General features: G+C 34.1%; 1 protein-coding gene across 4 annotated transcripts in view; it reads left to right on the top strand.

Moving 5' to 3' along the window:
* LOC110370558 (diuretic hormone receptor) overlaps window positions 1-22,591 on the top strand; it is a 167,572-nt gene that overhangs the window by 139,296 nt on the left and 5,685 nt on the right. For all 4 annotated transcript variants that reach the window (XR_002429250.3, XM_021326409.3, XM_049845015.2 and 1 more), the window contains exons 2-8: window positions 324-951; window positions 4,338-4,515; window positions 15,018-15,111; window positions 19,290-19,392; window positions 20,556-20,636; window positions 21,691-21,770; window positions 22,087-22,212. Coding sequence is in view for 3 of the 4 variants with exons in the window: in XM_021326409.3 (XP_021182084.1) it covers window positions 831-951; window positions 4,338-4,515; window positions 15,018-15,111; window positions 19,290-19,392; window positions 20,556-20,636; window positions 21,691-21,770; window positions 22,087-22,212 (783 nt within the window). In the remaining variant the exon portion in view is untranslated. The remainder of the gene's footprint in view (window positions 1-323; window positions 952-4,337; window positions 4,516-15,017; window positions 15,112-19,289; window positions 19,393-20,555; window positions 20,637-21,690; window positions 21,771-22,086; window positions 22,213-22,591) is intronic.

The raw sequence follows: 22,591 nt of genomic DNA, 5'->3' as shown, positions 1-22,591 counted from the left end.
CCAAACCCATGACCTAAATACCGAGGCATTTGCTACCCTCGTCCAATAACGCGTGCCTATATCGCCACTGCCATTATTTAATTAAATATCTACGACGTAGATACCGAACTTAGAATTATTGCAATCAAAACACTATTCTCTTCTATTAATATTTATGTACGTTACAAATGAAACAATACCCACGTATTTGTTATCTTCAGCACGCTCCTTGCATACTTAACCCCATATTTCAATTGTATCATATAATAACTCATATAAAATGTAATCGCACTGTATACAGAACTTATCATGACGATATCATGACCAAAGGTGTCTCTTTGCAGGTTGCACGGACAACAAGGCTTAAATGGGGCGAAGGAAATTAAATTAAAAACTAAAGTTCCTTGCACGATACGCAAATACTGGCACAGACTGCCGATGTTTGCTCTGGGAACGTTATCACTTGATAAGTTAGAACACAAGCCGCGTGCAAACAACGTTATCATGGTAACGTTCTTGCCGGGGACTCGGCGCCGCTGCACAGACTCCGCTCCGCTGAGGCGCGCAGAACAACACACCTGAGACACGGGACTGTCTCGTCTTCCACGCCAGCGAATGGCGCAATGGAACTACAGCACAGATAGTGTGACAGTGACAATTAATGTGACTAAGTGTTAATGTTAGTGTAAATAGGCAAGCCAAAGAACAAACCAAAGCTAATTAGCTCAAATTCCTAGTCGAGAGAGATTTAAGCCGTCAAGCTGGAGGACCTAACGACGTTCGAGAATACAGAAACAGATAATGTCAGTGCGAAGGTGGCGGAGTGCCTGGCGAAGAATGAGAACCTGTCGATGCAGGAGTACTGTCCTGCGTACTACGACGGGTTGCTGTGCTGGGACCCGACGCCCTGGAACACGCAGGCCATCCAGCGCTGCTTCAGCGAGTTCCACGGCGTCCAGTACGATGACACACGTAAGTCTTTAATCCTTTATTACGCCGCTCTCGCTCGAGTATGTAAACAATGCGATCACGTGGTGTAGACGGATCTGTGCGAGGATTTTGTATGGAATCTCTTGACGTTGTTTTGGGTGTTAGTAGATCATGCCCGCATTTTCTTTTGCCTCCTGTTAATGCTATTTAAGTAGTCCTAGTGTGTACCATGTCTACACAAATAATAGTCGGTACCGTATTTAGACAGTTAAATCATTAGCTACCAGCTTTTCAAAACAAATGAAGTTTTTAGTACTGATTATTCTGTGTGTATCTTCTTCTTGAAGTTATAAGTAGTGTAATCTTAAATACAACAACGAAGAGACGTGTTTAATATTAGTGCATCAATGACATAAACAAGGTCGATATAAAAGCGTACCTTTGTGTGCATTTGGGGCAGCCTTGATGACTCAAGGCTGCCCCAAATGCACACAGGCACAAGGCGTGGCTAAAGAAAGCGTAAATACATACCACTATTAGACGACGATATTTCACCTAGTTTGGATATTTCTTTGACCCGAGGTCTATCAATCACAACAATTCTTTCGACAAGTACCACTTTTAGACGAAACAGGGACACTTTCATTGTGAATGTAGTCTTTATGTAATGTAGTTTGAAGGTAGTCTTTTTTTAATTACCTGATTTCAAAATCCCAAAGTACCGTATACAATACTATGATATATGGATAAAATACCATGAAGGTGCTTGAAGTAGTTCAAGTCACTGATTCCACATAGTGACACGATTATTTTGTAAAATTCTGTAACCACATTAACATAACAAGCAAAATATCCAATTTATTGTAGCATTCACTCTTTCTTTAACTGGCTTCATGTAAATCTGCTGAATCACAATAGAATGCTGAATACAATACAAACTTAAACTCAGTCACAAAAAAGCGAAAAGCCTTAAGCACTGCATTCTGTCCTATCATTGCAACAGACCGTTTTGAAAGAGCTCTCATTGTACTACCAGTAACGACGTACTAAAATATCTTTAAAACAATAGGAATACAAATACGACTGTTATCCCGAGACGTTGCTTTTGTTGTGAAAACTGATAGGACTGGTGCAGCTCGAGTGTTAAATGTTACGATAATAACTGCAGTGTTTGAGTACTGTAGCAGTTTTGTGGTAAGATGCATCTTTAAAGTAACTTAGTAATATGCAGAGTAGTCCAAAAAAGGTTTATACAAATTCGAGATTCCTCACGCTTAGTAGCATATAAAGATACCTTATGTATATTCCGTGAATGCCTGTAGTCTTAACTTAACATCTCCTTAACAGCTCCTTTAGAACAATGTTTTTCCAATGAAAGAAGAACTTGATTTGATACGAGAAGACTTATATTTTGGCATAATTAATAGTCTCTCGTTCTCTCTTCGAAACACAACCAATTTTAAGTTTCAATTCAAATAAATAAAATTCGACCGTTCCTGTAAATCTCTAATTGAAAATGCTCATTTGGCTCTTCAAACTTACGAATTTCAAAACTTCAAGTAGATACACAAAATATAATCGAATATGTAAACAAATAAACTTCACAGTTCCCTTCCATATATTGTTCCATATATCCATATATTGTTTACATACCATTTGCACAAACCGCTACACTAACATGGAGCGTACCTGTAGCTGTAGCCAAAAACCACAACCCATTACCAACAGACTATTATCCATTATTGATGTTTGTATGTGTGTGTTTCACTAACACATATACTGTTTAACTTAATGTACAAGTTTGATTTTCATGCGTGTCTCGAGGGAACTTCTACCTTGTTGCTCCTGTTTTGCCCCTATTATTGGTCAGGATTTTGATGAACTTTTTGTCATCTTCCTGTCCTGTTCAAAATTTTATTTGGAGTAGGTCAGTCGCCTACCATTTTTGTCTGTCACAGGTGATACTAATATTCACTCCTTTCTTATTCATATCATCTCTCAAACTATCTATCCGTATTTTCTTCGATCTGCCTCTCCCACTCCGTCTATCCAAATTCATACTTATGTTATACTCTTTGTGGCATATTTTCTCATGACATGTCTATGCCTCTCATCTTTTCTGCAACTAGTCCTACTTTCACACTCCCTCTGATATACTCATTCAAGAGCTTCTGATTTTTGTAAGAAAAATAAACAGCCAGCCACAAAAAGGGTAAAATCCGTTGCTTAGCAACCTTGTTACGTAACCCTGCTTCTTTTGTTTCCCAAAGGCTCAGGGTATTTGAAAGGATTATGATATTTTTTACCATTTTATTATTCTCTCAATGCTGAAAATTTACTCTAAGCTCCCCCTGTCTTTATTTCGCATATTTTCTTTTTTCAAATATGATTCTGTGGCAGCGAAATATAACCTTTATAAACTTTGTGTTACAGTTTCATAATATCTGTTTAAATTAGTGAATTGCAAAAGCAAAGCAATTTTAAACTGTTTCACCAAATTGCAAATTATTCAAAATAATGTTATTTTATAACCCCAAAAGTGACTTTATTTGTTTGTTTTACGATTTAAATAAGTTTGTTTGGGCAATATTTGAACCCCTGTTTGTACTATAGTTTTTAACCGGATGCAAACAGTCCCTCGGGTTACGAGAGAAACTGAGGGAAACAGCTAGTTTATAACAAACCTCGTTTGTAAACATTAATTATGACAAACAACAAACCCATGACAATTATAATTTTCAAAACATGTATTAAGCTAACATAAAATTCATAATAATCAAGGTAGTGGTCTATTTTGCAACTTTCTCGAAACGTTCCGTTTTACATAATAACGGTATTCAACCCAAAATTTTAGGGTTTACCAAAGGCAAACCACAAGATCCCGAAAATTATTGCGTAATATTGTAAACGTTACCTCTACCGCTTTAACATTTTAACGTCACATTATTATGCTCCATACCTTCTTCTACCTCTAAACAAATGTTCTAACAGTGATATTTAAGTTAAAGATCATTCTTATGATAGGTACAGGAGGTCAAATAAGCAGTCACTTATAGTCAGTGCAAAGAATTCAGTTACATAAGGTTAACCTGCAAGCCAAACTCAACCATAGTAGGAAAAAGGCTAGGCAGATAATTGTAATACTGATGACGATTTATTATCTATACTAATATTATAAAGAGGAAAACTTTGTTTGTTTGGTTGTAATGGATAAACTCAAAAAGTACTGGACCTATTTTAAATATTCTTTCACCATTAGAAAGCTAAATTATCTGCGAGAAAAAAGGCTATATTTTATCCCGATGCGGGCAGTAGCTCCCACGGGACGCGGGTGAAACCGCGGGAAAACTTAACGGCTAGTTATCTATATATTTGTTGTAATGTTTATTGGTTAATAAATAAATATATAAATAATGTTTCTAACACAGAGAATGCCTCCCGCTGGTGCATGGACGGCGTTTGGCGCAACTACTCGAACTACGCGAACTGTACGGAACGCATCGCTAACGTGTCACCGACTGACGTCACGAGCCTCATCTACCTCGCGGGCTACTCGCTCAGCCTCGCTGTGTTATCGCTTGCGGTGTTCGTGTTCCTTTATTTCAAGTAAGTGAAAACCTGCAATATTTATTATACCAACGTTACATAGCTATTAAGAACTACAAGCTATTTTAGGTATATCTTTTAATTTAAGAAGTCTTTTTTGAGCTTTCTTTACCTAATTTTGGAATGCCAACGTAGTTTTTGAATAGCGACAAGCTTTTGTTAACTAATTTTAAATAGGAATAGCTTGCTAACACGGATGATATGTTAAGTCGGTGTTCTTAATCCAATATTGATCTTGACATTTAATCACAACAATACAAACATGTATCATTCTTTATTTGTTAGCAAACATAAAACATTACCCTATTAAAGCCCATGAGTGATTCTTTTGTTACAATTGCGAAAAACTAATCTTCCCACATTTATATACCTAGTAATTGTTAGTGTGACAAGAATTGCGCTACTTATGTCAGACATAACGCGCTGGGCGGCTCATTCAGACTTATCGCGTCATAAATTGGAAGTCTGGGAGCGCCACAATGGCGTCAAGAGTTTTTCTCGACAAAGTATTTTGTTGAATGAAAATTAGAAAATGTATTTCAGAATGTTTCTTGTGCTTTTGTTATGAAAACTTGAATTTTAAATTATGTGACTCTAAAGGTACTGTTTGCGCCACTACACTAATTTAAAACAGGTTTTTAGCATTCCTTGCTTAATGAATTTACCGCTAAATATATTTACTTTACTACATACTGTGGTGTAGGTATGTAAATATTAAGTAGTCAGATTTTTTCAACTCCCATTACTTTACATTTGAAATTAATTCTAACTTAAACTAGGTACTTATAACATTTTAGGGTGAAAAAATATTAAGAATCTATTTCATGTGTTCCAAACTACAAGTGTTCCAATACCTATTCATCCTTGCGTAGAACATACATAAATTCAATTTAGAATTCATAGGCATGTGTGAAGTCTGCTATACCAATATTAGTAGATTCATCTGTGTTATTATCAGTTAGTCATGATATCTTTACTGAAGGAATTTCCAAATCTGAAATTGGAATCGCTCTTCAGAATATTATGATTTTCTTCAAAATATCAGCGTTCTAAGGCATCGTAAGTAGGTCAGTGACCTGAGATCGGAATATGAGATGCAAATTCAATATTCTAAGATATACGCTTATTCATATTTGTAGATCAATCACACTTGTCAAAGCAGTGCGTAAGATTGTAGATATGCGTAATACTGATTTCTACGTTTTGTTTCAAGTAAATAATATTTGTATAGATATAATCTGTATATAAAAGAAAGTCATGTTAGTTACACATTTTATAACTCAAGAGTGGTTGAATTAGAGGGGAGATAGCTTAGACCCAGTAGAAAGACATAGGATAGTTTTTGTCAGCATCCGGGACGCGGGTGAAGCCGCGGGTAGAAGCTAGCTTCATATTAATATTACTTTTATATTTAAAAGTAATTACTCTATCACCTTAAGCTTAAATCATGTATGGATAGCATAACGCAAGTGAGTGCAAAATACTTTTTTTTTTAATCTAAACCTTGAATTAATATGAAGTTTATTTAGTCTTAGGTAAATTATATTTTTGCCTAAGCTCTTATTAATATTTTGCCAGTCATCTCATTTTACCATCAATTTGAATTTAACTTAAGTTCATGAACTATATAGTTGTCGCCCTGTTTATTTACTCGAGAATACGGTCATAGTCCTTCCCTTGTTTGTATTCTAAGTAGTGTGACCAGGCTACCATTACCGTAATCTCGTAATGGGAATAAAATGTACAATAAAGCTTATCCCGGATTTTGGGTTCAATCTCCCTCATCGTTTGATGTTATTTTATTAAATTAGGGTCGAATTCTGATTACCAGTATTGGATCGATTCTGATCAGGTATAACAAAGACTGCTTATTTACTAAACAAACTCAACATTAAGAACGAACATAAAGCGGCACGACCGGGAATCTAAACCATGACCACGTGGGAAGCAGTAGTACTATGCTGCTATTATGCTACTATTGCTGGGAAGTTTGTTCTTCACCGCTTCTTTTTAATCTTCTTTCCAGCCATAACACTAGGAAGTGGTGAAAAGGGGGGCATTTTGGGGGTGCTGTAATTTTTGTAATTTTGACGTTAAAAAGTGCTAATCTAATAAGCCTACTTTAATAAATGATTTTTGTCTTTTGACTTATGTGCCTGTAACCAACGAGGTATTTAAAGAAAAGTTAACTGTTAATTAACAAAACAAGGCGTTAAATATCATGGTATTAAAAATAATTGTAGTTACAGAAAAACAAATAAGTCTATAGGTACCAACGAAACTATAACATCATATCTCTCTAACATTATGTGACACAAGAAGTTGAAGAGCTTTTGAGCCTAATATCCAATAAAGGTATAAAGAATTACATCGCTGTCATATCGTAAGGACATCGGGTACCCTCGTAAAGGCAGGCTCATACTAACGCGTCAATATATCTTGTTTGAACAGACATTTATTATTTTAGTAGATAGCTTTAGGCTTATAAAGTTATGAGCTATGGAGTATTTTGTCAATTCTTCTCTATGAGAACCACTGTTAAATCTATATCGGAGGCAATCTTGCTGTCTATAATGTGCCCTCAAGGCCCTATCTACATAATATGCGACACTAATACTGACTGATTTTAGCTACCGTTGCTCTAAATTACATCAGTGGTTTTGGTTTGAAGTACCTACATATGACTGACAGATGGAATTACTTGTACTTTTATAATATTAGTAATTTTAAAGGTAATACCTACCTAATTTTTCTTTATTAAATTTTAAAATACACTCTCATTATTTTTACCTTTCTAATAGATCGTCCATTTCAAATAATAAAAATAATTAACCAAATAATGAAATGGGCTATTTAGACACATCTTTAACCTTTATACACCACAGGTACTAAACAAACACACAGGCATGTAAAGTACCTACAATAATTTGGACTCAAAATGCGTATGACCCTTTGTAATCCTACATAGACAATGACCACAGCATTATACTGGACTTTGAATAAAATGCTGGCCATTACCAAGGGTTAGTGGTAGGTACACGACATTTAGAGGGAAATCAAGGGTTCAGGCTCTTTGAATATTAACTCAGATAAACATGAAACCTAGATAAAAAATACATGCCAAAGGGAAACAGCTTATCTTGTTTGTATAATTAAATATAGTAGTAAGTTGAGTAGGTACTTAAATGTAAAAACGTAGGTATGTTACTTACCTATACCACAGCCTATACGTAATATAGGCTGCTGTACGCATTTCCAATGGCTTAAAATAAAACAAATAAGCATTTCGGTTCCATGAGTCACGTTTCCATTTTCAAATGTATAAATAATTGAATGGAACACGATAAAAAAGAAACTTCATTTATTCAAACAGCGAACGTCAGATTCCAAACAGCCAGTGTTGTCACATTAATGTAATTTGTGTACAAATTGTGGTAGCAAAATGATATCAATTTTGTGCCTAACCGGCTACGAATCGCAAAACCTTTTACAATTTCACAAATTGAATTTCAAATGAACCGTCGTCAATGAATATCGTATTGTAATATTTTTCTCAAATAATCTTTAGAAGAATTTATCTTTTTTTTCTTACTTCACGGCTGAAAAGGTCCGTTTGTTTAGAGTTGGGTAAATAAAAAACGTCACACCGGCGATATTTGAAAATCAGATTTGCAAACACATTATAGGAACGTAGTCAAAATTCTTTGGTTCTATAATGTTTTTAATCATGTTTATCAGTCACAAAAAAATCTTGGAAGAGAACTGGTGAGATGAACTCAATAGCAAATAGGTAAACTTGATCTAATTCGGCGTTTTCTTTAAAAATGTAAATTAAAGTCGTCAAAGTTTATTCTGGTTATTTACAATATGCACACGTAATATAAGTAAATAATTATTATATAAGATAATAACTGCCCGTTATCTCATTACATACATAGGTACAGTCAGATACACAAATGGGATTTCATTACAAATAAAAAAAAAAACTTGTAGGTACATTTTCCTTAACAATACAAACTAAGATAAAGTTTTTCAAGTAACCCTGATTGCGGTTGTTCCTTCTATTTTATCTTTTATCAAGAAAAAATAAAAAAGTTTTTGTAACATCCTTTTTTTATCTATAAAACTATTTTTTTTACCTCCTCTTTATTAAAATAGTTTAGGTACTAGGTCTATAAAAATATATTTTCTGTTGTTGAATAAGAAAGGAAATTAGTTATTGACCGAGTTTTTATTTTATATTTTAGCTTTTTTGCGTCTAGACCTAGTATAGTAAAGTATGTTTACTGTACATAATAAAAAGTGGAAACAATATCACCTTCTTTAATTGTCTTTGATACAAATAATATTACGTACTCCTTCATAAATACTTTTCACAATTTCCTTTCTAAAAAAAAATGTAAATTATTGTTTACTAGCTTTCCGCCCGCGGCTTCGCCCGCGTGGAATTCGGTTATATTGCGGTATAAATCACAACTATAAGAAAACTTCTCATTCCCACGGAAAAATCTAAGACCTAGAAAAAAAGCACTAAACTAACTAAACCTAACTATTATACAGCTACTGCTTAAAACCTAAAATCTATAAAATACACAATTCAATGTAAAATGGTAGGAACCAAAAAAAAGCGAAAATCAGTGAATAAAGATAAAACAGCAAGTAAATGAGTCGAAAAGTGCACCGAATAAGTGTATGAGTGTTAGACACTGCTTCCAGAGCGAGTACAAAAAAAAATATTTATTTGAAAACACCATTTTTTTTTTAGCGGCGTAAAATCATCAAATGACCCCTCCCGCTGTGGGTTAGCAGCGATGAGGGAGTGTCAGACTCTTACTGACTAAAATCGTCGTGTTCCGTCCTAGGCCTTTTATATACCAGGGCCGCGGTATCTCTTTCGAACAACCCGCAGCCCCGGCTGGCCCTGGCCCTACTGGGCCCCACTGATTTCAAAACACCTTAAGACTAATTCGCGGCGAACCTTAACACCGCGATATAGAAAAGCACAACGCCATCTATCGAGCTATCGGGAAGCTCGCGATTGAACAATGAGCTACAGGTTAAAGCGCGAGATATCATTGCACTTCTTACGTATCTTAAAAAAAACAACGGCACCACGTTTTAAAAAGCTATCATTCCACTTCTTACGTATTTTAAAAACACATCGTTACCACGTTTTAAAAACACCCAGCGCCATCTATCGCATACCTCAAGAACTAAATAACTTAACTAATACTTATACCAATTAGTAATTCGTTGAATTATAGTTATTTCACGATAAAACAAATTGTACGTCATCCCTCGGGAATTCCTCATTTTCGAGGATTCATTATCGTATCATTTAGCTTATAAATTTATATGTTCATATTCGTTTGCAATATATAAGTAGATGTAAAAAAAACAGTTTAGACGATTAAACAAATTGTACATCATCCCTCGGGAATTCCTCATTTTCGGGGATTCATTATCGTTTCATTTAGCTTCTAAATGTCCATGTTTATATTCGTTTGCAATATATTACCTTGTTGTAAACGACACACAGCGCCATCTACAATCCATCCATCAAGCAAACAATATTTATGTTTTCCCTCGGGAATATCTATTTTTTTCGGGATAAAAAGTACCCTATTATTTAATCCGGACTTCTAACTTTACGTCTGCAAAATTTCAAAGCAATCGGTTCAGTAGTTACGGCGTGAAAGCGGAACAAACAAACAAACAAACAAACAAACAAACAAACAAACAAACTCACTTTCCGATTTATAATATTAGTAAGGATGTGACAACCAGCTTGAAAAGTGCTCCAAAGAGTTTATAATATTCCATTCAAACGTCAAAAACGTTCCAACCATAGATCATACACATTTGAATGCCCTTAGCGGCCATAACTCGCGGGAATTTATTTAGCAAATCTGTATGTAATGGTAACTGCAGTATCCAGTGTCAATTTAACGATCATCTAAAATGTATATTCCAGCTATGAACGGTAAAGTGCCAGATATTATTGCCGCTGTATCATGTACTAAAGTTTACGATCTATCCATCATGTGTATAAATATCTAGATACCAGCATGTAGCAGTTAGTTGCACGAAAAATATATGGTGCTATAAGTATTCATAAAAGTATTGGCTTCCCGTAAAAGTATGCAGGTAATGAAACAGATTGTTATGCAGAGATTCCGCCAAAATCGTTTGTACAAAAAGGTTCTAATTTCGCGGATATTTTATTAATGTTCGCTCGTCATTTGTTATGGTTTGCTAGAGCTAGGAAACCAGATTTGTGCACCTCACACCAGCAGAATCTCTGGTTTGAGTTGCTTCTCTCATACTTTACAAAAACTTTTATTTAAATAAAAATTAACCGCCTAATAGTGCAGAATGTAGGAAGAAAAAGTACTTTATAATCCCAAATCTATACTTATATTATAAATCTGAAGAGTTTGTTTGTTTGTTTGTTTGTTTGAACGCGCTACTCTCAGGAACTACTGGTCCGATTTGAAAATTTCTTTCAGTGTTAGATAGCCCATTTATCGAGGAAGGTACGGGAAGTAGTTTCCACGGGATGCGGGTGAAACCGTTGGCAGAAGCTAGTGTATTTATAAACTTAATTACATTTTAATATAATGTTACACAAAAAATATATATTGACTTTGACCTCAGTATACCTACTGTAATTTTGTCACTATGTCTAAGTAGTCTGTCTTCTTTCAGAATGCAATTAAAATCCTGAGATATCACAAAAAAATGTCATTACACAAAATGTACCATTTCGTATGAGTACCACAATCGAACTGTGACATCACCCTTGACATAATGGCGATAATATGGTGAATATCACTTTTGGCACAGCATACGCGCATTATGGTCGTTAACTAATATCATACATATAAACGATGCGATCAAACCATGGTAATATCTGATATCGAGCGCTAAAGTACTCTTTATGGGCTGGCCATAGTGTTTCCATTAGACCTAAAATACTCTTTGGTCTGTTTGCGTATGTTTTTGTACTATAAAGGTTACATTTATTTTTATTTTTTGCAGGTTGTAGCAGAATAAAAATGTCTACTTCTGCTTTGGTAAACTTTAAAACAAAAATAATTGGAAAATCTTGTATTTTAGTTGTTGGTGTTCGAACCAAGCTTTATTATTTATTACTTGTCAGTCAGAATATTTTTGGTCTTACTTCTACATAATTTTAAAATAATATTCCCATTTTATTTTCAGTTTTCCACGCCGTAACTAGAATTTATACTAGCATTCCCGTAGGAACCGGATTTCAAGGCATAAAAGAAGTAAATTATTCTATGTTCTGGCATAGTGTAGGTTTTATACTGTAATATATATTTTTATATTTAATCTTGTATTCCCAGAGTTGCCCACCTACGTATTTTTTGTAAAGATACATTATTAAAATATATACCTAGCAGATTAGTTCTCCTTAAAACAGACTAAAATAACAAATTCTCTCTACTTAAAGGATCCTAAAAATCTCCGGTTTTTTCGTCTTCCCATTTTCCCTGAACGGGACTTCTCGTTTAGAAAATCCAAAGAGAAATATCTCTTCGCAAGTGTGAGTTCCGTTTAAACGCTATTAGATGTCCATATTTGATGGTTCATGATATGGAGACAAAAAGTTATGAACTTGCTTAGTTCCAAGTTATAATGGAGTATAAGTTAGTCGTGACAAATTGCAGACGGGTTGCATAACGATCTAGTACTTAGTTCATATTTTAGTTCGATTTTTCAAGGAACTAACGTTCTATATGAAATGCGACAACGTCGGTAAAAATAAACGGATAAGCCAGATAAAAATTTACCATGAAGATGTAATATACATTTTCTCAGTGTGAAAATAACTTTCTAAAATATAGCTTGATAATATGCCAAACTATAGAGTTACAAAAAAAAATAACGTATTTTTTAACATACCTACTGTGTCTGTAAGATTTGCCGATAAAACCGCTGAATTAATTTAGAGATAGATAGAGAACTGATACATGCACTAAATTCTCCGGCAGTATGCACATAGTTCCCTCAGGACATACCACTGAATTGTAGTATTAATTTGATCCCTATGCTAATTGAATGGTATTTCTTAAGTGCTTGCATACTAATATAGTCAATTTACCTCGCATATGTAGCATTACGACTACGCAGACGGCACACAGTAAGCTCTATTATATTATATAATACACTAGCTTTTGCCCGCGGCCTCGCTTGCATAAATTTGTAATTAGGGAAACAATACAGATTGTCTAAGTGGCGCCATCAGAAATATGAATATAATTGCAATTTTTCTCGGGAACAGCTTTCTTCTGCTATCCAAAGAAAAAAGTTTAAACATTCTAGCTTTAAAGTGTCCATAATTCCATATAATCTTTCACTCCCCATTCAACCCCTTATAAAACCTTAACCACAATAAAAAGTAGCCTATGTAAAGGACATAGGCTCAGGCTGTAAACTATGTCAAATATAATTTAAATCAGTTCAATAGCTTTAGCAGGAAAGCTAGTCAGACAGAGTTACTTTTACATATGTATAATACCTACTAGTGTGGATAACATACTGTATAGAGTCTCAGTGGCACGTGTTAGCGGGCCCGGCACATGCTGCATCTAAAGTTGCATACTTATTGCAACTGTCCGACCGTCAAGTCGGCTTACTTGGAATATGTCTGAAAAGATCTTTTTATACACGTTTTCTTTGTAGGTTTATAAATCGTAGTGAAATATGCTTTATGTTTAACAGCATTTGACAATGGGAAGCACACACTAGCATATGTAATTTTCAAAATTGGGTCAAAGATTACAATCAAACTTCTTAATTTGTATCTTTAGAAATACGTTAACCTGTGTAATATAACTGAAACATAATAATAGTGTATATAACTTTGACATAATATGAGGCGTTTAAGAGTAAGCAAACACTATAGTTGTTTGTTAATATTTACCTAGCTTTTCACCGAAAATAGTCACCATATAATATTTAAGATTATAAGGTAGAACGCATGCCAAAGGACTAATTTGAGCCCTCTTTGGCACGAATGTGGGTTGAATGTACTAAAATGTCTCTAACGCGTAAAGCTGAGCAACAATTACCGCCCGAGGGATGCAAGTTAGCACCAATTTGGGGAAGCCAAAATCGTGTAGTTTCTGAAATTAGCGGCGTAGAAAATTAGTGCTGGAGTAGGTAGAAAATTAACACGGCAAGTGACTGACAGAATTTTCTTTACACATTAATTTGACAAGTAAGAAATTAATTATGAAAGGTGATTGCTCAGGGGTTCTGAAAGATAGCCATTCGCCAATTAAATAAGAAAAGTCGTGGTGGCCTAGTGGGCAAAGAACCAACCTCTCGAGTATGAGGGCGCGGGTTCGAATCCAGGTCAGGCAAGTACCAATGCAACTTTTCTAAGTTTGTATGTACTTTCTAAGTATATCTTAGACACCAATGGCTGATAAAAAGGTGAAGGAAAACATCTTGAGGAAACCTGGACTATATAGTCTGAAATCACCAACCCGCATTGAGCAAGCGTGGTGATTAATGCTCAATCCTTCTCCGTGTGAGAGGAGGCCTGTGCCCAGCAGTGGGACGATAAATAGGCTGTAACTAACTAACTAACAATTAAATAAAAGTTCTCCTCATATTTCTACATCGTTTTTAAACTTCCTGAAAATTCCTGACGTTACTTAATTGATTAATTTTAAAAACGTTATCTAAGACACCCCAGTCTTCAAAAAATGTCGTCGATATAGATTACCTCCATTTCTATAGAAATTTATAATTTTACTCCTCCTTACCAGGAATGACTTCCATCAAATATTGACCACTCGGAACACTACTTCGTAATAGCTTTAGCCCCAAGTCTATCACCTTTAGCTTTAGCTTTCTATTCCTAGAATGGAAAGTTATTCTCTCAAGCATTTCCTATACAGAAGAGGTTTACTCACTCAAAGGATTACAGAAACTGGTTTGAACTGGTCTTATCTTAAAACTTGTATGTGTGGTAAAGCCGTGACTTGGTCGAATTGTTGTGGACAGATCGACAGCAAAAACTTCGTCGCAAAGGTTTAACAAATTTTGCTATTTTAAATTTATACTTCTAGAAAATGATAAAGTACCAAGTAATTATCACTGTTAACAAAAATAGTATAAAGTCAATATTTTTAACCGTTTATTTTTAATATTTTTTTGACGATTCTATATTACCCACGCAGACGAAGTTGCGGGCAACAGCTAGTTTTTAATATTTTTAAATATTGGACTAAGTGGTCCTGTGACCGAAATATAATGACGTCATTACGTGCCCTTTAAGCACGTTAACGAACATGCGGGCTGTCTTAACTCCAACATATTTCTCAAAGAGAACAAAGCGTTGTTCAAAACAATTATAATTATGCCTTATATTTATTCTGAAGACATACAAACTCGTATATACCTTATATCTAAGATACACGTTCATCTCTCGTTCTCTTGAACTAATATTATTTTCTCATTTTCAGAGACCTGCGATGTCTAAGGAATACTATACATACCAACCTTATGTCTACGTATATTCTGTCTGCCTGCAGTTGGGTGTTAAACTTAGCTTTACAAGTAAGTACCTTCTTATCTGTTAGATAGCGACGGCAAACAGAGGTTTAACTGATGAATTAAGTTGGACTTTGATTTATAATGGCTTGTTATACGGAATTTCATTTTGATCTCGTAGAATTTCTACAGCAGTCTTAAATATTTTTAGGCATTGTGTTGTTTAATAGTCGCTTTTTCATTTAATTGTACCTACCTCGAAACAATATATTACACTCTAAATAAATGAATCAAACACGATACTAGCCACGATTGTCATTTGTTTTCTAGTACAATAGTATAAAGAGTTTGCGTGGATAAGGCGTGATGTATTATTCGCCAACCCATTATTATGGCGTTGATAAAAAAAAAACCTATTCATCTTGAGTACATAATGTCAGTTGAACTCAAAGCTTTTCAGTCAACACACATTAGTTATGTTGACACAACGTAATTTGTAAAACGACAGCGTGTCAAACACAAGTTTTTTATTATGTTTAGAAAAGTCTGAAACTCGTTAAACTAAAATTTTTGTATGGATTAAAGCCAGTAGGTACTATTGCTCTTTTTTATTTACTGCTAAATATAATATCAGATCTTAATGTTATTTAAATACTATTTCATGGTAAATGAATTTCACTCCATAGGTACCTACTTGCATAGTTAATAGTTAGTACCCATACTACTTTTGAATGACTTAAGACCCAGAGTAAATTATACCTGCGACTTCTGGATTAATCTGTTCTTTTACGTCTTGATACAAATATAAATTCGTGTTTTAATACAATTATCTTAAAACCAGTAACAGTTAATGTTTTACATTTAAAAGTTTATTGCTTTCTATTATTTGTAAAACTTTCAGGTACGTTGTTATTCATAAAGCAACAACTATAACAGTAATTTGAAAAGATATTATCAAGTCATTAACAATGTCATGAAACTATGAAATTAAGCATGAACTCCGCAAAACAATACTCTTACTTATATTAAATACGAAATGTGTATTAAAAGTTACCTCCAGTCTGCTATTTTATGCAAAAACTGGAATTAATTTTAAACTGTAAATATTCGCTGTTAACGAAAGTTTCAAACTCAGATTATTTCGTTATTTCGTACCCTGCAAGCTGTTTGTTCGCTAACTCTTATTTAATATCAATAAGCGAAAGTTAAATCGCGTAATACTTAATGTAGATCTACTTTACCAAAGTAGTTTTTTAAATTAAGTTTATAAATTTTAAATTTGCATTTATCAAAAAATCTTTCACCGAAAATGAGTATCTACATAAAAGCACTGTCGGGCATTGCTCACATAAACTTTTAAGTTGAGCACTTGAGCTTCCATAGCGGCACTAGTTGTGAACAATCCATTATAATTTCCTATTTGAAACCTAGCAAATGATCTCTCACGCTCGTCCCCAGATTTCCATTCCATATAGAGAGCATCTACATAATATTTGAAGTTAGATACTTCAAGTTGGTCTCTGTGTTCGCTCCCCCGCGTTCACAACAACTCTCAAGCTGGCGAAATAGCTACAATGACTGACAAAACTCGACAATCTCCTTCATCTCGTTCAAACTTTCTTATAACAACATGTATACTACTATGTAATACAAAATTATTACTTCAACCTCAGCACATTTTCATAACTAACAATATTGGTGTACTTTACAACTTTCGCAATATAAAGTTAATTATTCAACCAAGAACTGCCTGAATATGCAAATACGCTCATTTGAGCATCGTGCTAAAACATACTTCTTGGCAGGAGTACATAATTCGTACACTGTATAAAAACTATAAACCACAGTTGTTTCATCCAAGTTGGTTACCGAAATGGCCAACATTGTATAGAATATTCTAGTAGGTAGGTACGAAGGAAGTATTTCAAAATGAATAGCTATCCCTTTTGTGCCTAATGAACAAGTCATGAATAAAGATACGTGCCGCAGATAAAAGAGAATCAAAATTCATAGCATTGATTATAGAAATAGAAATATAAACGTCGTTAATTTAAAATGTAGTACCAAAGAGAATTTTATCCCCATCATAAACCTCAAGTCTTTGAACTTTAGGGTCATTTCGGGATTTAAAAAAATGCACGCCATTCATTTTGGTTATCTGAATTTAAAACGCCCTCGAAAGAAAATACTCTTTGGCTACTCTAAGAATAACAAAAGCATAACGCCAAATCTTTTTTGGAATAAATAATATCTGATCAAAATATTTGAATATTTACGCTTTCATTGTAATAAAATATTCAGTTTTTGTAAACATGCTATAAAGACTGGTGAATTATATTCCATTTTTTACATTTTGCTTCGAAATTTATGAACTGCATCGAGTGTGCTAAGATTTCCAAGGTCATCTGTTACAATTGTTTGAAAGTGGCTTTATCACGTGGCTGATTTATTCGGTAATATTTTATAGATCGCATCTCGAGTTCATTTATAGTTTCACAGCAATGTTTATCTTTCTACAAACTGTAGCGATTCGGTCTTTATTCCTCGTTTGTTCTCGCGTATTTTCTGAATAAAAAACATTGTCAACAGCCAATAATGCTTTCTAATTAAATCCTACATCAAGTAAATGCTGCGTTAGACAAAAGCTCTACCCGTAACAAAGCATCATGCGTGGACAAGGGTCGTATGAGCGTCATTAATTAATGGGCAAGTACCCTTCGCGATGACAACTGGCTTTTCATCTCACATAGCGTAATTGAATCCTCATGGGTATATGTAGATAGATAAAAATGAAAGTATCGGGGTGGGTTTGTAAAAGCTTTTATTCGTAATGGAATATTCATATTTTTGAAAGGTGTTTAGTATATAAAAGATAAGCATTGTTTAAAAATATGTTTTTTTGTATTGATAAATGTTCAGAACATCATATGTAATTCTAGACAGTGTGGTACATAGACTGTTGATGGGGGTTGGTTCAAAGTCATGAAATATATAATTTTAAATATGCCATATATTAAAGTACAGTTCTCTACTACAATAGAAATAGGATCAGTCAGAAACACAGTCCTATTTCCGAAACTAAAATAGAAAATCCAGTGGTTTAGTAATTAGCTAAATTAGCTTTGACATTACAACCAAATAAACCCATTAACGGACGTAACTAACAATAAACCATTCTCTTTCACTATTTAAAATACAAATGCAGTTGGACCGTTACCAGATTTCACAAACAAATGTGTTTTTATTTCTCTAGAAATACGAGTAGAGTTTTTAACTCGGAAAATCGAGGCGCCCTAGGAAATTACCCACTACTTTTTGTAACGGGAAAGCTGTAGTTAACGGCCAGTAATTAATAGGACACTTAAAGCGAATAATGGCCAGTTTAACTCTCACATAAATGTACAGATTACTCTATAAGGTTTTAAGGTTAAACGATTTGTTTTCGATATTTTTTAACTTATGATGTCGCATATTTTTTCGTTGTTAAGTTTATATTCGAAGATATTTTTCTAATGGTATTTATTGTTTTTATTCTATGATTTGATCTAACACTAGTTGTATTATAATAGTCCTAACAACTCATTAGTAGTCATAAAAATAAGAGGCAGAATGTCCATATGAGTGTGTGATTTATCGTAACTCTCCCATGTTTTGTCACAATATTTGAGTATGATACATGTAGAATTAATACACAGGGTTATTTGTACAACATACATTTTACTGCGTAAATCCACCAACAGCGTAAAGCACTTTAATATATTCAATCTAGATTTTATACGAGCTTCATAAAATCAAATAAAGCGAATTTGTTGAGTCCCATCTAACTCGTAAAAGCTAATTTAATATATTAAATGTTTGGACATTTTATGAGACAAGGGTGACGTACGTTTGTAGTAACCGTCACAGTTGGCTGTCTATTCAATCCTGAATAATATAGACTTGTACATAACTATTACACACACATAATATTTTGAATAAATTGGGTAGAAAATGTGGTGCTTTTAGAGGTGTCAAATAAATCATAACGTCATTCACGGAATGAAGAAAGGAGTATCAGACTTTTCCTGAAGACAGGCTATAATATTTCAGGCTCAAAACTGAACTTATTTCTGCCGTAACCAGCCAGCATTCCAGAGACGATAAAAAAAAACATGCAGCCCTGATTGGCTAAAGGGCTCACTACAATTTATCAGTCATTTGTTTTGTTGCCCGTTCGATTTTTAAATATCGTCTTTTGTTTTCAGAATTGGTCCGACGAGGCCCAGCAAGATCAAACGTCGTGTATGATTCTGGTCATATGTATGCACTATTTTTACCTCACTAATTTCTTCTGGATGCTTGTGGAAGGTATGTTTCATAAATAAGTACTTTTAAGCCAGGAATTGCAACAGAAGCCTTTATCATAAGATAAATATAATCTTTATGTATAAAAATCAATCCCTGCATTCCTTGGCCGTCACGCGTGAATGACTGGACTGATTAAGCTGAAAATTTGAGAGGATGTAGCTTAGACTCGGGAAAATAACACACATAGTTTTTGTCACCATCCGGCTCTACAGCAGTTATCTCGCGACGCGGATGAAACCGCGGGCGGAAGATAGTGAAAAATAAATATGCATGTAGTAGGTATATATGTCTCCATTTAACTAAAATATTTTAAAACGACATCACAACCTTACATACCCTTTTCAAAGTAAAATAATTAGATTCACAATTAATTGACCTTTTCACAATTTATTCGACATTTTCATCTAAAATTTTTGCACAAAGGATATTCACAATTTCCATTCAAAGAATCAGTGACATTATCGTTACCATTTTGTATCTATGTCCTTGATAGACTTTATATGCCTATCTACACAGCCTCGTTGAGCCTTGAGCAAACAGAGAGAATGTCAATCTCCGGTTCATCAACAGTAAGTGACCATGAGATCTTTCTGGAACGACATTTGTGACAAAAGGTCAAGGGATCGATTCATTTATAGCTCCTTCATAATAGGAATATTTTTTGGTACCTACTATATGGAGGTCCTTTGCCTAATATATGATTAGGACAGTAAATTATACCTAATCACTGAAAGTAATGGTGTTTCTGGCTGTGACATAATAATAATAATACCTATTAGTTTATTTTAGAACATAAATATAAAAGTACATAATGTAATTGTAAAAAATGAACAAATTATAATGCCACTTTTTGTTGTAATTTTATAATTCAAAACGGGCTAGCCTATCCAATCCAAATATTTAGGTTTTGTTCGGACTATTTAATGAAATTAAATTATGTAGGTACATTTCACTATTCTTAAAGACAACTACAGTAAATAGTTATATTGTTCAACGGCAAATAGTAAAATCTATTATAACACATGATGACATTATAAAGCTAGCTACGAATCCAAAAATAAACTAAACATAAGTATAGCAAACTATACGTTACATTATATCATAATTTATTAATAACTTCTTTATCTATTACGTGGAAATTTATCAAGATTTGGCAATTCCAGGGCTTTATCTGTACATGCTGGTAGTGGAAACTTTCACAGCTGAAAACATTAAACTGAAGGTGTATACCACTATTGGATGGGGTAAGTACCTAGTCAAAACTTAATTATATTTATTACAGCGCTTTCACACTAGCATATTTTCCTCACACGACACTTTCCGAGCGGAAAAAATATCTAGGCGTCTTTTTTCGTACTGGTTGTCAATTGTTTATTGTATCGAGTATGCGCGTGACAAACGAACCGAGCGGTAAATCCGTTAATCTGAAAGCGCTGTTATGGTATAGTGAAATCACACAGTAAGATAGTTGAGTTAGAATAATTGATAACAATTAAACAGCTATGTCAAATAACTTTGCCTCTCCGAAGTCACTTATTTATAACCCTATGTATGTACAAGTGTTTTGTTCGTATATTTACTTACTATAGTTTGTTGTTGTAACTTCGGAGGAGTATTCGACGAAGACTGTACACACAAACAATTAACTTGCTCTATTTATTTACCTTATTAGCTTTGTTTCGATTCTCAAGTGTAGCGATTGTATTTACAAAATTAACTGGTACTGGTGTCAAAGTTCGGGTGAATTTATATTTAATAAAAAATAATTAATTACTTTGACTTTGCACTGGTACTTAATAAAGCTAGCAACACTTAAATTATATATTAACTTCGTCTTTGATCTACACTATGGACTTTATAAATTTTCACTTAAATAGTTTACTAATTTACTGTTATTTGTGTACTGAACTGTACTTATCGATTTTTTACTCCAATGCGTTTCTAAACATGTTTTGTAGAAAGTACTTCAATTATGTATGTACTGAACAAAGTTCCCAGTTAATCGTTGCTATCTTGTTATTTAACTTGTTTAATATATCTTTCAGAGTAGATAACCTCGTCATTAGGACTCGATTAAACAACCTAAATTAGGGACCCTTTTTTCATTATGACTAATAAAGTTAGCAATTCCAAAATAGGTGCCTGTATGTAGGTATTAGTAAATTCTATTCTTTTAAGTTTTTGATAAAATAAAGGATCGATTACGATTGGAACCGCCCGGTAGTGAATCCATTTAGATCAAATAGAATTGCATAAACCGTTGTCACCTTCTCTAACTTATTTTATTTGTATCTACAGGGGCTCCAGCAGTGTTCCTCACAGTATGGGTGATATGCAGGTGTTTCGTGAACGTTGTGCCTTCCAACGGAGCTGATGGGGTAAGGAACTCAAATACATTTTAGTAAATACCTAGCTAATAAATGACTTTCTTGTACGAAATTCTTTCGACTTGACTTTTTGACTTTAACAATCCTTACAGTCTGTCGCCTTATCGGAAACTGCAAAAGCTACGGTTGTGTTTACTATCCCTAACTTAGCGTGTCCTAACCTTGCAACTTTAATAATTTATGATTGTTTTTTCATTTTTTAAATAATATTTTACTTTTATTACTAACGTATTCTTTATTCTAGAATTGTTATGTGAAAACTGCAATATAATTCTGAAATATTCTCAATATATTTCTGCATTAACAGCTGGCCTTAGCAGGGGAGACAAAGATGTGCATCTGGATGCACGAGCACCAGGTGGACTGGATACACAAGGCTCCGGCGCTGGCGGGGCTCGCCCTCAACCTCTTCTTCCTTATTAGGATTATGTGGGTAAGTTAGCTACGGGAACTTTTGACAGATTATAATTTTAAAAAGAAATAATATTAAATAGGACCATTAAACGTACTCCACCTTATTATATAACGTGGCTTTCAAAAAGTACCAGCTTTTGTATCAGTTTTAAACCACCGCACCGTCCCGAACAAAGTTAGCGGACTAAACCTATTATTACCTACTAAAGCAGATATACTTCTTAAAACTACGTTTTATAATAAGGTGGAACAGGTATATACAGGATACAGGTATAGGCATATATTGTACCTATAGATAGAGAAAACAAAAATATCGTTAACTCATGATTACCTATGCAAAAGTAATTTAATGGGAAAGTAAGTACTTTTGTTTCAATTTCATTACCAGATGATCCAAT

This window comes from Helicoverpa armigera, chromosome 15 (assembly GCF_030705265.1).
Source record: "Helicoverpa armigera isolate CAAS_96S chromosome 15, ASM3070526v1, whole genome shotgun sequence".
NCBI lineage: Eukaryota > Metazoa > Arthropoda > Insecta > Lepidoptera > Noctuidae > Helicoverpa > Helicoverpa armigera.
Note: the sequence above shows the minus strand (reverse complement) of the source record. Positions and strands in the feature narration are given on the sequence as shown.